This window comes from Oryctolagus cuniculus, chromosome 2 (assembly GCF_964237555.1).
Source record: "Oryctolagus cuniculus chromosome 2, mOryCun1.1, whole genome shotgun sequence".
NCBI lineage: Eukaryota > Metazoa > Chordata > Mammalia > Lagomorpha > Leporidae > Oryctolagus > Oryctolagus cuniculus.
In genome coordinates, this window is record NC_091433.1 from 166,294,118 (window position 1) to 166,308,998 (window position 14,881).

The following is a 14,881-nucleotide window of genomic DNA, read 5'->3' on the forward strand; positions in this document are numbered from 1 at the left end:
CTGTCTCTCTCTCTCACTGTCCACTCTGTCAAAAAAAAAAAAAAATAATAAAAAAAGTGGGAATCAGAAACACACTCTCCCAATATCACTGAGTACTTTAATTCTATTGCATGCCCATGATAATGCATAATATTTACTCTATGGGTGTTAGATCACATAATGTTAAATTCACATAATATTTACTCTGTGGGTGTTAGATGGTATCATATAATATGTCATACTGCATGTAGCACAGATATTTCTTATCCTTCCTTTATAAAAAAGTAAAGGTGGAGAGAGATCTTCTATCCTCTGGTTCACTCTCCAAATACATGTAACAGTCAGGACAGGGCCAAGCTGAAGCCAGGAGCCCAAAATTTCATCTGGGTGGCAGGGACCCAGGTACTTAAGCTATCACCTGTTGCCTCCAAGGGTACATACACATTAGCAGGAAGCTAGACTGGAAGTGGAGAAGGCAGGACTCAAAACAGGCACTGTAATATGGGATGCAGACATCTCAAGTAGTACCTTACTTGTTGCACAAAACGCCTGCTCCTATCACATTTTTTCAGAAGGGAAAAGGAAAGGGGATGATGTGGTACAGGGCGTTAACCTGACACTGTGACCCCAACATCCTGTATCAGAGTGCCTAGTTCGAGTACTGGCTACACTACTTCCACCCAATTCAGCTTCCTACTAATGTGCCTGCAAAGGCAGTGAAAGATGCCCCAGGTGCTTGGGTCTTCATGTGGGAGAATGGGATAAAGTTCCAAGCTTCCTGCCTTCAGCCTGGTCTAGCTCTGGCTGTTGCTGCCTTTTGGGGAATGAACTAGAAGATGCAAGATCTCTTTGTGTCTTTCCTTTCAAATCAACTATTCAATCCTTAAAAAAAAAAAAAAAAGGAATACAGCTATGAAGTGATTGGCAAAATCAACTACTGGAGAGAAGAGCTTCACAGAACCTTGTAGAATGATTTTGAAAGGTTTTGATTAAGAGCTTTGTGGAGAAATACAGGGAATAGAAATGGTAAGGTACGAAAAACAAGCTTTGTGATATAAATAAAGTAAGTTGAGACCTGTCTGAATTGAATACAGAATTTGAGAGACAAGCAAACTTAAAGAAGAGAAGTTGATATGATCATGGCAAAAGTATGGCAATGCTTGAATACGGGTCTGCATGGATGGGAGCCACAGACTGTTACTGCTAGAGTGATCAATGCATTTTTACCTTATTTGGACACTCTTTAAGCACAAATATAATAATAATGTATAACATACTAGGAAAAACAGAAATTGTATTTGTACCTTTCACACACAAATCTTATAATCTAAAATTAAACTTTAACTACAATTAATAGGTGAAATGGGTCCATGTTTTACATAAATATTTTTAGATAGAATCTTGGTTGGCAACATTTGCATATTTAATTTGTTATCTTTTAAAAAAGGAAAATGTGATTTATGGGATCATTTTCTCCTTTGTCATTATCATAACCCTTTCATTACACATTTAATATAACCTCATGGGTTGGCATCACACTGCGAAGCAACTGAATACTAATCTGCATCTTTAAAAGAGACATTCTAAATGGCTCATTAAAAATTTGTAATTATATGGCTTAGAAGGTCATCATTTTTCATTTCCCATTATTACAGGAATGATGAAGAGGGAGAAGCCTTTCACAGCCACGTTTCTTTTGCTGACACAGAGAACTAAGTTGTGACCTATTTTTCTATCACAAGAATTTTTAAGTCATGACACCAAGTGGATTATGTTGGGAAATAGATGAATTAAAAATACTCCTAGAACTTCCTGGAGTTGACACCCTTGGGGATTAAATTCAGTGGAACTTTGAAGTTCAAGCACCTTTGTGCCTTTATTTTTATAGTGTTCTATAAACGGAAGTTTCTCCATATATCTTAATCTAGAATGTTCTACATTAATCCTTAAAGAAAATTGTCATCATTCAAATTCAACCAATTAGATAAAAACCAAATTTGTCTTTAACCTAACTTTAATTTGCACTGGAAGGGAATTCCAAATAAAGGCTGCTATGTTTACTGAAATACAGGGTATTCTTTCTTTCTTTTTAAAGATTTATTTATTTACTTGATAGAGTTACACAGAGAGAAGAGAGGCAGAGAGAGAGGTCTTCCATCCATTGGTTCACTCCCCAATTGGCCGCAACGGTCAGAGCTGCGCTGATCCGAAGCCAGGAGATTCTTCCTCGTCTCCCATGCGGGTGCATGGGCCCAAGGACTTGGGCCATCTTTTACTGCTTTCCCAGGCCATATCAGAGAGCTGGATTGGAAGTGGAGCAGCCAGGACATGAACCAGTGCTCATATGGGATGCTGGCACTGCAGGCAGCGGCTCTACTTACTATGCTACAGGGCCAGCCCCCAGGGTATTCTCTAGAAAGCAGCTTGGTTCTGATGCCGAGGAAGGGATGCTCTGTGCTTCACTGACTTGGAATTGCTTACCTGCATTCTACGGTCTGGACTACATCAACTCTGCTCCCCAACAGAAGAGAGTTCCAGGGCTGCGACATATTTTCTTATGGTATTTACATTATAAATGTTATAGTATATAACTATATAAATGTTACAGTACTTCTTACAGTCCAGTGACTAGTGCAGTGTTTAGTGTGGAGTGGGTATTCAACAAATATTTGCTGAGTGGACATCTCAATCTATGTTCTTGCCACTAACCCTCAAGGCTGCTATATTAACAGAGAAATAACAGCATGAAAAAGACTTACTCTTGGCCGGCGCCGCAGCTCAATAGGCTAATCCTCCGCCTTGCGGTGCCGGCACACCGGGTTCTAGTCCCAGTCGGGGCGCCGGATTCTGTCTCGGTTGCCCCTCTTCCAGGCCAGCTCTCTGCTGTGGCCAGGGAGTGCAGTGGAGGATGGCCCAGGTGCTTGGGCTCTGCACCCCATGGGAGACCAGGAGAAGCACCTGGCTCCTGCCTTCGGATCAGTGCGGTGCGCCGGCCGTAGCACGCCGGCCACGGCAGCCATTGGAGGGTGAACCAACGGCAAAAGGAAGACCTTTCTCTCTGTCTCTCTCTCTCACTATCCACTATGCCTGTCCAAAAAAAAAAAAAAGATAGAAAAAGACTTACTCTGATTTTGCTAAATACCTTAAAGTACATTTTCTAGTTCAGAAATAGGAACCATTAACAACTGGAAAGTAGTCCTAGATCTATGTATCTCATTTGCGAATTTTCCTGAAGAGAAATTGATCCCTGAGACAGGTGTTCAAATAAAGAGCAGAGCAATGAGACTGGAAATAGCTTCTTCCCGGAAGGGAGGGGCTTCAGTTTGTCGGGAAAGCGTTGGTGCATCACTCGAGACAGCTATGAGGAAAAACATGGCTTTATGTTCATAATTTCTCAGCACTATGCTTTCGCTGTGATCTGAAAGTGCTTCTCAATTCACTGGGGGAAAATTACCATTGAAGAGAAAGTGATAAATACTGGCAGACTACAAGGACTGTATGCTGTGGCTGGTCGATAGTAAGCTTTCTATTTAGTCAGGAAAAAACAGAGGAATCTGGTTTTAGCGCCAAGAATGCACCTGATCCTAAGTGCAACCCCAAGCAGAACACAATGTGAACAGCGTCCCCCAGAGCTGCGCTGCACCCATCTTTGCTGCAGTACCTCCAGCTCTCAGGTACCGCCAGTATCTACCAACTGTCCTCAGGAAGGCCCGAAGCTACTGAGACTATGACATAAGGAAATGCAATGCTGGACGCTGACAGATGTTAGCTCACAATTATAATGCTAAAATGAAAACAAGCAGTCGGCCTCCTTGTATTTGGTGCCGTGACCTTCTGGGAGTGTTTGGTTCAGATACAGATTTCATGAAAAATATAAAGGCTCTTCTCTCCCTACTTCATATGTCTGCATCAATTCGTACATCAAAGCATCCTGAATTCCAAGACTTCAAGCACATTAGAACCAGAAGAGAAGTTACAAATGATGCAATCAAATCCACTTGATTTAAAAATGTGAACAGTAAGATGCTAAAATATTGACTCCACTTAATTCATATAGATGTAATTTAATCCATACAGTTTATACAATAAGCTTCAGGGTATTATGTCAGACAACTTTTTTTTTTTTTTTTTTTTTTTTTTTGTTAAGAAGTAACATCATTATAGCCCATATCAATAGTTAGGTTACCAATACCTTATTTAAATGATTTTAGTTTTAATTTTTGCAGCTACCCTCTTCTCTTAAACTTTTCCTACCATTTATTTTTTCTTCATTCTAAACCTGTGTTTGAGAAACTGTCGGAGTGATTTAAATTCTCCATATGCTCTTGGCACATTGCTTTTATTAGCAGTGTTGCAAGAATATTGTTATAGGTTAAAACAACACAAATACTATATGTTCAAACAAAAGAACCCTTTATCAGACATGTTGCCCTTTCAATCTTACTAAGATTGTCTATAATACCCTAAATTATACTGTAATACAATTACAATGTATTAGCATGTTCAATATTTTATATACCAATAGTGGTTAAGGGTAAGGGCTATTTTTGTCTTCCTTTTTAAAAAGGATATTTGAGACAGAGACAGCAGGAGTCTCTTCTGCTGGCTTGTTCCCCAGTGGCTGAAGCTGGGAACTCAATCAGGGTCTCTTCCTGTGGGTGACAGGGACCCAACCACATGGACCCCCTGATGCCACCCAGGTTCTACATTGCTAGGAATCTGGAACCCAGGCACTCTGATGTGGTTCATGGGCATCTTAAATGTTAGGACAAATGCCTACTCTGTTACATGCTTTGTATCCCTCTAGTACTCTGCACATAGCAGGAACTCAAGAAATGCCAGATGGAGCAAGACTGATCGAACAAACAACAAACTGATGAAGAGAGGAGAACAATCTATTTGGTGCTGACCTTATTTTAAGAAATATTAATGCCAATGGAAACTACATCTAACTCCTAAGAGAAAATTTATATGCTGTCTCTCAAGTAAATAAAAAAAATTTTTTTAAAAAAAGGTCAGTGTTACTGTATGAGGAAAAGGTTTGGATGAAAACTATGATGGAGAATTTTGGACAAGACAAGCACTTAACAAGCAGCTGCAATGGTGGGTAAAAAATACTATGCCATACTGGATGACAAGGAACTTTCTTCTTTTGAAAATCAAGATGGGGACTGGTGTTGTAGCACAATGGGTTGGGCTACCACCTGTGATGCATGCATCCCATGAGGTGCAGTTTGAGTCCTGGCTGCTTCACTCCTGGTACAGCTCCCTGCTAATGTCCTGGGAAAAGCAGCCAAAGATGGTTCAAATATCTGGGCCCCTGCCACCCATGAGGCAGACCTGGATGGAGTTCCAGGCTCCTAGCTTTGGCTTGGCCCAGCCCAGGCCACTGTGGTCATCTGGTGAGAAACAGCAGTCAGAAGATCTCTTCCTCACTCTCTTTCAAATAAATAAAAAAAAAATTCCCCCCACCACCCCCCCCCAAAAAAAAAAAAGAAACAGGAAGCATAAAGGATGAGGATTCAAATGATAAAGTTAAAGGAAGGCAGTTGGAGCAAGTGTCTTAAGAGGACTAGAAGAGGCCAGCGCCGCGGCTCACTTGGCTAATCCTCCGCCTGCGGCGCCAGCACCCGGGGTTCTAGTCCCAGTTGGGGCATTGGGTTCTGTGCCAGTTGCTCCTCTTCCAGTCCATCTCTCTGCTGTGGCCTGGGAAGGCAGTGGAGGATGGCCCAAGTGCTTGGGTCCTGCACCTGCATGGGAGACCGGGAGGAAGAACCCAGCTCCTGGCTTCAGATCGGCGCAGAGTGCCGGCTATAGCGACCATTTGGGGAGTGAACCAACAGAAGGAAGACCTTTCTCTGTCTCTCTCTCTCACTGTCTAACTCTGCCTGTCAAAAAAAAAAAAAAAAAAAAAAAAAAAAAAAAAAAAAAGAGGACAGGAAGAACTGGAGGCAGACTGGTGTGGGAACACAGGAGGGAAGCTGGGGGCTTTCCATGTTGCTGGCTTGGCTGACTCAGAAAAGGATGTTATAAAATAGCTAGCATGCAGAGTAAACACGTACCATTTGTCAGACAACAAAGCTAGCTCTGCATGTATTCATTTATTCTGTCCTCCAAGTGACCCATCAATTAGGTACTGCTTTCTGTCCTTCATGGATGAGGACACCGAGGCCAGAGCCAGGCAGCTTGCTCTGGCCTCCCAGCCACAGATCTGACTGAGGCCAGAGCCTGAGAGGAGAGCTGTTCTTACAAGACGCCAACAACCCAGAGCCCAGAATTTGGTTTCACTTGACTCATCTCCAAAAGGGGTGGCGGCCAAAGCTGTCAAACGATCAGGATGAGTAATAGCAATGGGTGAGGTGACTGTAGAATGCTGTACACTTAACTTCTGCATGATAGAGACAAACTAACAAATTCCAAACGTGTTCAATCGCATTTTCAGGTAACCCAAGTCAAGCATCTCGGCGTGACCAGATGGACTCTGTATCATCAGAACACAGAGACTCTGGGAGGGGATCTCAGGCATCCTTGATCCTGAGGTTCCCTGCTCATTCACGCAGCCCATACCCACTGAGCACAGCCCTGGGAGATGGGCAGTTACGTTCCTGGTCTTAGGAGCAGGAGCTTGAGTTCTTGCCCTTAGCAGGAGTTACTTTTGTAAGTTTCAGCATTTGGCTTAAGCTCATGATACTTCAGTGCTATTTTAGCTACAGGAATTATTTTAGATCAGGATTTGCATTTTATTCAACTTTGTGAATGCAGCACCTAGTGCAGCACCTGGAACTTTGTAGGTACTCTGTAAATATTAGGTCAAAGAAAAGATAGAAGAGGTGAAGTGTGCAAACAATGAATGGTTAGTAGACATGTCTGTCAGAAGCTTGATGCAAATGCACTGATCTTCTGCATGACATGGAGCTGCCCTGCAGGCAGTACACACAGATGCTCCTTTTTAAAGAGTGCAACCCTAAGTCAAAGACATGGGGAGGAAGATCTTCCAATAGGCTCAGTTTGCAAATAGTGAGAGAGATGTTTTGACTGCTTCAATTGGAGTTGGGGGAAATTATTTCTTCAGACTTACTGAGGAAAGGTAAAGTGACAGGACTCTTACGTAACCATCATCAGGCGGTCAACGTTTCACAATAGCAACCTCGGGTGAAGGAGGAGGGGAGGTGACTGGGAACTGGGAAACTGGTACTTTAAAAATGTTCAGAAAATAAGTTAAGGTTTGGTTCCACCTATGAAAGGATGGACGGCTAATACAGCTAATACCTCTAACGTAACAGGCATTAGGAGGACTGAAATAAAAACTCTTCATTACACAATTACCAATTTATCTTGACATTAAAAAAAACAAAGTTGACCATTTGAGTAAACAAATGTGGCTGCTAAAGCAACTCTCTGATGAACTAGGCTTTCTGAAGGGAGGTACAAAAGGCAGATTGGTGCATGAGACAGACTGCTCCTTCCCTGAACAGAAACAAGTGCCTGAAGGCAAGACGGTCCCATATGAGTGGAGGCTTACAGGAAATCTACAGACAGCAACAACCACAAGCCCAGCAACAGTTGCATAAACTCCGTTTCCATACAAACTCTACTGTGCAGATTATATGATTATGGTAACATGACTGAGAAAACAGATTGACTCAAACTCTTATTTTGTATCTTCACCAAAAATATTCTTAACAAAAAAAAGTTATGAATGATTAAGGTTAAGACGAATGTAATGTCCAAAGAAAATTGACAATTGAGAAAGTGAGCATCTACCTACATTAAGTCAGTCTAAGCCTATGAGCCTAGGATAATTATACCCAGGAGGCCCACAGAAAATCTGCTTATTATAGCACCATTGTCTATATCTGGGATAGATCAGAGAGAATGGAAAGAGATTTTGGAAAATAGGCCATATGTCAATTTAAAGGAGACAAAGGATTCTGAAAGCTACAGAAAACTAGGCTTGACATTCACAACCGAAAACTCTTCAGGAAGAACCGTTAAACAGATGATTTACGACAATTAGAAAAGAAAGCACTGGCCACCAGGAGCGGGCACAGGTTCAGGAAGAACACGCCATGGCTGACTAACTTCAGTTTATTTTCAAAATACAGTTTCCAGCAAAGGAATGCTGCAAACATAATGTGTTTTGAGTTCAGACAAGGCACAGGCCAAGTGTTTTAAGACTTTATTGTGGGAGTAGAATTGTTGTGTTCAGAGCTAACTCCACTCAGGGAGGAAGGAGTGTGCTCAATGTTGTTCTGCAGGAAAGTCTTTAGAACCACAGAGCTCTGTCCTTGGTTCTGTACAATTTAACTGATTTTAGAGGAGGGCATAAAAGTTATGTGCATTTAACGTAAGCTGGCAGGCATAGGTAAAGTCTAAGTTCATATTATCAGGATTCAAAAATATCCCAATTAGCTAAAAAATGATTTAAAATTATCAAGATAATTTCATTTTAAATTTTGCCTTAAATTTATATCATCAGAAAAAGAAATCAAGGGTGGGTGAAGTGTCACTCAAAGTGAAGCCCCCATCTGGGACACCTGCAGTCCATATTCAAGTGCTGGGGTGGAGTCCCGGCTTCACTGCCAATCTAGATTCCCATTAATGCACACCCTGGGAAGCTTCAGGTGATGGCTCAAGTCCTTGGCTCCCCACCACCCATATGGGAGACCCAGGTGGAGTTGTAGGCTTCTGACTTCAGCTTGGGCTTGAACTGGTAGTTACCAGCATTTGAAGAATGTCCCAGCAAATGGAAAATCTGCTTAACTTTCAAGTAAATAAAAATCAATAATAACATGTAAAACACTCTCACCATCATCACCACCACCAAAACTCCACTCAAATCAAATGCTGAAATCCAGAACAGAGGAGGAACACCTAGCGGCAGCTGCTGTGAAGAGCACCAAGCGATTCTGGCTGCTTTAAACTGCGTGAGCTGACAGCGTGCACATTCAGAGCCAAGACAGAGGCTAACAGGACTGCACTGACCAGAGCACACAGCGCACTTGTTCGTTTCTGTGCCACCTTCTAGGTAAGGACAATGGCACGCTGATTGTCAGGACACAGAAAAGACTAAGAAGGTTTTAGAAAACCACGTCACCTGATGGCCAAGGGAAATGAGGATGTTTATATTCGGGCGGAAGAAATAGGGGAATTCAAATTAGTTTTCCACATGCAGGGCATGAGAAATACAATATGTTCTATCCAGTTTCAGAGGTCATGGCCTGGAGACATGACTGGAATTTACATGGAGGCAGAGCTGGGGTCAATACAGTGAAGCATCCTCTGGGGACTACGGCTGCCATACATGGAATGTGGCACTCTGTGTGGGTGACCTCCCTGGTACTGGGACCCCAGGAAGAGTGCTACAGACAGTGCTGATTGGGTGGCCAGAAAAATGCACTCTAAAGCCACTCAGGGCTGCAACTGGCCATGAAGGACTCTTTCAATAAAATGAAGATGAAGAATCAAGGAACAGCGATTTTCTTCCGAATGACTTTGTTTGTATTGCTATTTCTGCCCCCTCTCTTTCAGCCTGCCAAAAGAATGTCTGAACATGACTGTAAAAGATATTCAATCACATAATAGGCTTTGACAATATCACATTAGGCTTCAGGAAAACATAGTCTTCTGTCTACTCACTGTTTTTGCACTGACAAGTTCGACAGCCATTGTGATCGAGTTTGAAACCATAAATGCAGTCCTTCTCTGTCAGAGTGCAGTTGGATAACTCCCCACATGCAGGTGGATCAATTGTGATGAAGGTTGGTTCTAATAACAAAGAGAGAAAAAAAAATCAATGAAACATATGATTACCTCTTAGGTATTTATTCAGTCTCTGAAATCCCACACTACAGTAAGCTACAAAAGCCTAATCAATAATTTTCATCAAATCCTAAACTTTCATACTCTTGCCATGTTTTTAACCCTGAAATAGAAATATTTTTATTTAGTTTTGAAAATGTGAATACTCTGCTGTTTTAGGTTTGAATAACTTATCCATTTCTGGGATCCTCACGCAATGTTTTCCTGCGATTAAAGTGAACTTCATTTAAATTGCTAACTGTTCTTTTTTTAATTCCTGATGTCTCCGCAGTTTATTTTTTTAGAGTTATCAGGACATAGCTGCCAACGGTCAATTATCTCACTCTCCATACGGCAACACGTCTGAAATCTGTTAGCACTTTTCAGATGAATAAATCAGAGATGCTTTTGAGACTAGCTTAAAACACCTGGATTTCTTTTATCTTTTATGTGACATTCCCTAAGTTACGATAGACGATATGATGGGTAACAGTGACTAGGAGCTTTGCCCCAGGGCCCCAAGGCTTCTGAGAGTGGCAGAATGAGATACCAGCATTTGAGAAACCATGCTTGGAAGTCAGCAACCAGGACCAGAACTGCTCCGGGCAGTAACAGTAACTACACACTACATAAAGCAGATGACATGTTTATAGGATGTGCACAGTACTGCTCATAAATGTCTTCGCTGGAGGACACTGACTCGCCCACAGTCACAGCATCAGGAAGTAGGGGGACCGAGATTCAGACCCAGGCAATGTGGCTGCAGAATCACACTTAGCTTCTGAGGAAGACAAGCTGGCTGTAAGAGCACCTGTCTGGCAGTGCGTTGATGAGGAGTGCTGCAGAAGATGCCAAGTTGTGGGAAGAATGCTGTTAAGGGGAATGGAGACACGGACATACTTACAGAGCATCTTTTCAACCCAATGAAACTATGACCTTCTTCAAAGGAAGCCGTTTCTCACACTATCTTTGAGAAGGAGTTAAGTATAGACTATCTCTACCTCTGTTTTCACAGATGGAAAATATGAGGTGCAGAGAGGGTAGCTGGCTTATCTAAGTGTACATAGCAACCCAGTAGCAGGCTGGGAATAGAACAGAACAGAGGTTGCTGACCTCCTGTCCAACACTCTGTCCATTAGTCCACACTGTCTTCTCAAGTTTCAGCCCCCGTTGCTATGGAAGAGACATCAAAATAAGTGTTTTAAGCTGCCACTGCTAAGAGCAAGAGTTCTAAATTTTTTTCTGCTAAAAGGGGACAGTGATTCAACTCTTCACAGGTAGCAGGCAAGGAGTTATTACAGGGATGCCTGGGTCAGCATTCTCCCAGTAAAAACACAGATGTAACTATAGCACATTCTCTATTTTTATTACAACATACATTTTGAACCACAGCTTTTTTTTATAATATATAAACTTTCCATTGCTATAACACTTCTAATTTCCTTCAATGACCAAAGAATTCTTTCTGACAGATCACTCTGGACATAAAAAAGTAGTTAAAGTTTAGGCAGGTTTGAAGACATAGTGAATTAGCTTCTGAATTTTACTGCTGCTTTCCTACAGTCTCTTCAAATTTACTGTAAGCATCTTTAGTTTTCAAAGCTATTCGTTTTTCTTTTATTACCACTTTTATTCCCCAAAGATAATGGTTCTATTGCAGACTTTAGCCAGAAAGTTGCCAATGTTTGGTCGAAATTATTCTAACCACAAATATAAGACAGAGAATTGAAGAATTGTATCAGCTTTAAATCAACCATCCCACAGGTTATCTCCATGAGGAAGCAGTTCTAGATTCTAGAGCTATTAGACCAGGGACTAAGGATGGATCCTGAACTCCTCCTGCACTGTTTCAGTGGATGGCTTGTGGGTAAAGAAATGTCTTCAGCATATTTACACAGGCCAAAACCTTATACTCCTTACTGACATTTAAGATGGGAAGCATATGAGAAACTTCTGCCTTCAGAAAATATATTACAGAAAAACATATTTTGGAGGATTAAACTGACACTGAAAAATGCACAATAATCATAGGGCAGTAGGGAATCTTACTTCCAGTGAATTCTGGTGACTTGTTAGGAGAATGCATTATCTAAGATGATCTTCTACTTTTAAATGATATTTTTCCTCAATAGTGACGTGGGTGCCATAATTTAGAACATATTATGATTAATATATGAGATTAGGGTAGTGATCCATGGCTAGAAAGTAAAAGGAAAAAAATGGACTGGGTTGTTTGAGGATCAGAAGCACAACACTGACTTGAGCAGTCCCAAGTTCTCTCTCGAGGGCTTCATCAGCTAGGCACGCAGGCAGACGTGCACATCTTGCTCTACCACATTAAGTGTCATGGCTTCAGTTCAGATGAACAAATGGAAAAAAAAAATAGAAAGAAGGGTCTTTCTGTATATAGGGGTCCTACAACATGAATGTTAACTATTTTAGGACAAAAAAAAGTCCCATTGGGTGCCTTGCAGGCCTCAGAGAATGTGGTAGCATCCAAGAAGTAAAATATTTGGAGCCTCAGTTAATATTTTCCCATTCATTTATGGCCTATATTACATGTAAGCTATTGACAAAAATGTACATTTCAAATTCTGAAACCCTCATTACTTAAAACAGCAAAAGTTACCCAAAAAAACATTTATCAAAACTGTCAATTTAATCTGTAACTATTCAGTTTCCCCTGAATAGAACAAGCTGAACACAAAAGACACTGGAATATATTAAAAATAGAAGGGCCAGCTCTGTGACATAGCAGGTAAACCTGCTGCCTGCAGTGTTGCCATCCCATATGGGCGCTGGTTCGAGTCCTGGCTGCTCCACTTCCGATCCTGCTCTCTGCTATGGCCTGGGAAGGCAGTGGAAGATGGCCAAGGTGTTTGGGCCCCTGTACCGTGTGGGAGACTCTGAAGAAGCTCTAGGCTCCTGGATTCGGAATGGCCCAGCTCCAGCCATTGCAGCCATTTGGGAGTGAACCAGTGGATTAAAGATCTCTTTCTCTCTGCCTCTGCCTTTCAAATAAGTAAATAAATCTTTAAAAAAAATTTGAAGACTAAATTTTTTTAGAGAGGCATTTTAATACTTGGTATCTTGTTTCATTACATGCAACAAATAAGTATTATTTTCTTATTCAGATGCAAGTGGAACAGATTTCAAAGTCTTTGGAGGTGGTGCTGCAAGTGTCTTGGGTCCTTACTGGTGTTTTCCCATGTCACAGGAGTGGCTACTGATCTGAAATAGGTACATTTGCCTAGCTGTCTCTACCCTTCCACCTGAAGCCACACATTACATTCTACCACCTTTGTTTACTCTGCTGACATTTTAGTGCTCAGTATCCTACCATGTGATGTCATATCCACGGTAATTAATTTCTGTGTGAACATTACAACAGAAAAATGTACCTGTAAATGATGCAGCACAAAATCTGATATTATCATTAAACAGATCCAAGAATTTGCTTTCAGTTCAACATACTAATGTGTAATCTTTCAGAACTGCTGCTATCACTAACATCAGGGCAGCTTTTTTTTGAGAAGGCTATGCTGCAAGACAACTGAAATTCAATTTCTTACTCTAAATTATGAACTCCAAAGTGAGTAAAATATTTGGTGTCAGAATTAATGCTTTGAACACCAACACTGCATTTATAGTCCTTAAAAGAATAAGGATGACAAGCTGGTTGGATTTTTCACATAGTTTCACTCCAGGAGGGTCTTGTTGAGAGAAGAGATTTGAAAGGATTTAGAATCGTGGTACCACAGTATGACCACTTTTCATGCAATTACAGAAGAAAGCTTGAAGAAACCTTTGTGACGGCTGGCAAGTGTGCATTCTGCTCATTTAAAGTTAGAATATCTTCACTTTTATTTGTCAGGAATTGTGATTATCCCATACTTTTCTCTAGTATAAGCAACAGTGTTTTGAATATGGAAAGTACTTGATGCTTCTTGGCCTGAAAACTCAGATTCTCACTTAAATCCTACATGTCTGTGCTCTGTATTATATAGAGGATGGCACTGAAATTAGGTGCCAGAGAGTACCTGTCTGTTCAGAAGATAGTGGTGATTCCATGTCCTTAGTGAGTTTAGTGAATAAAGTTGGGTTGAACAGAGAATCTGCTAAGATTTCTGGAAGTAATGACATGTCACTGTACGTGGTATTTCTTGCTTGGAGCAAAGAAAACTGTCCCACTTTAAACCAGTTAGGTAGACATATTAGTGAGCTCTTTCAAAAGAGACTCATGGTCTTGGGTCTCCTCATTCAGAAGAACGAGGAAATGCTTACACAAAGGTGGGGTTCTGACGAGGGAAATCCAGTGAAGTACTGCTTACAGGATCGCCCTGAAATTTCATCTCATCTTGTATTGAATCAGCTGAGGAATTGAAGAAATACCTTAATGTCCTCCAAAGGAAGAAGGCTTGAAACAGCAGGAATTCATTGTCTTTGGCTACAACTATTTCTAAAGGGAACCCTGGAACAGCTTCTTTGTGGAGAAGGATTCTAGAAATAGTTTCTGAGCCTAGAAGCAATAAAGAACAAAAATGGGTGTTTGTTATGTCTACATCCAGTCTGCTGTTCCCTACTCTGCTTCTGAGTGGGAACCACTACTCCCTCGACCTGTTTTCTTGAATGACTTTTAAAGACTCTCCAAGCACCTTGCACTGTCCAGAAGAGCTATTTCCACAAGGCCCCTTGGACTATGTCAGGAGTACAGATGTTTAGCTGCCAATTCTTAAACCCAAGTCCTACACAACAAAATTCTGGAAAGAAACCTCTTGTAACATGCAGTAACAGAATCACATATTGGTCCTTTATATTGAAAATTCTGAGGTCCCCCCCCCCCCATATCCTAGGAAGCCCATCAAAAGCCGTACCAATAAAAATATTTCAAAAAAAAGGTTGATATGTTTAAGAATTACAGAATTTTAGAAACACACCAGAATTTTACAAGGGTGTTGAAGTATTTCCTAGAAGTAATTTTATCTACTCAATGGAGAAATTATGGTGCTGTGATCATAATTAATTTGGTCAAGAATAAAGTTAAAAGAAAAAAAATCATGATTCTAACTCCAAGGTCACAGAACTAGACCATAAAATAACA

The 14,881-nt window shown here is 41.1% G+C and overlaps 1 protein-coding gene across 7 annotated transcripts in view; it reads right to left on the reverse strand.

Annotated features, from left to right (window-relative positions):
- Positions 1 to 14,881, reverse strand: part of CRIM1 (cysteine rich transmembrane BMP regulator 1) — a 208,363-nt gene that overhangs the window by 43,925 nt on the left and 149,557 nt on the right. For all 7 annotated transcript variants that reach the window (XM_051842985.2, XM_051842986.2, XM_051842989.2 and 4 more), the window contains one exon: positions 9,619 to 9,747. In XM_051842985.2, the coding sequence (XP_051698945.2) occupies positions 9,619 to 9,747 (129 nt within the window). The remainder of the gene's footprint in view (positions 1 to 9,618; positions 9,748 to 14,881) is intronic.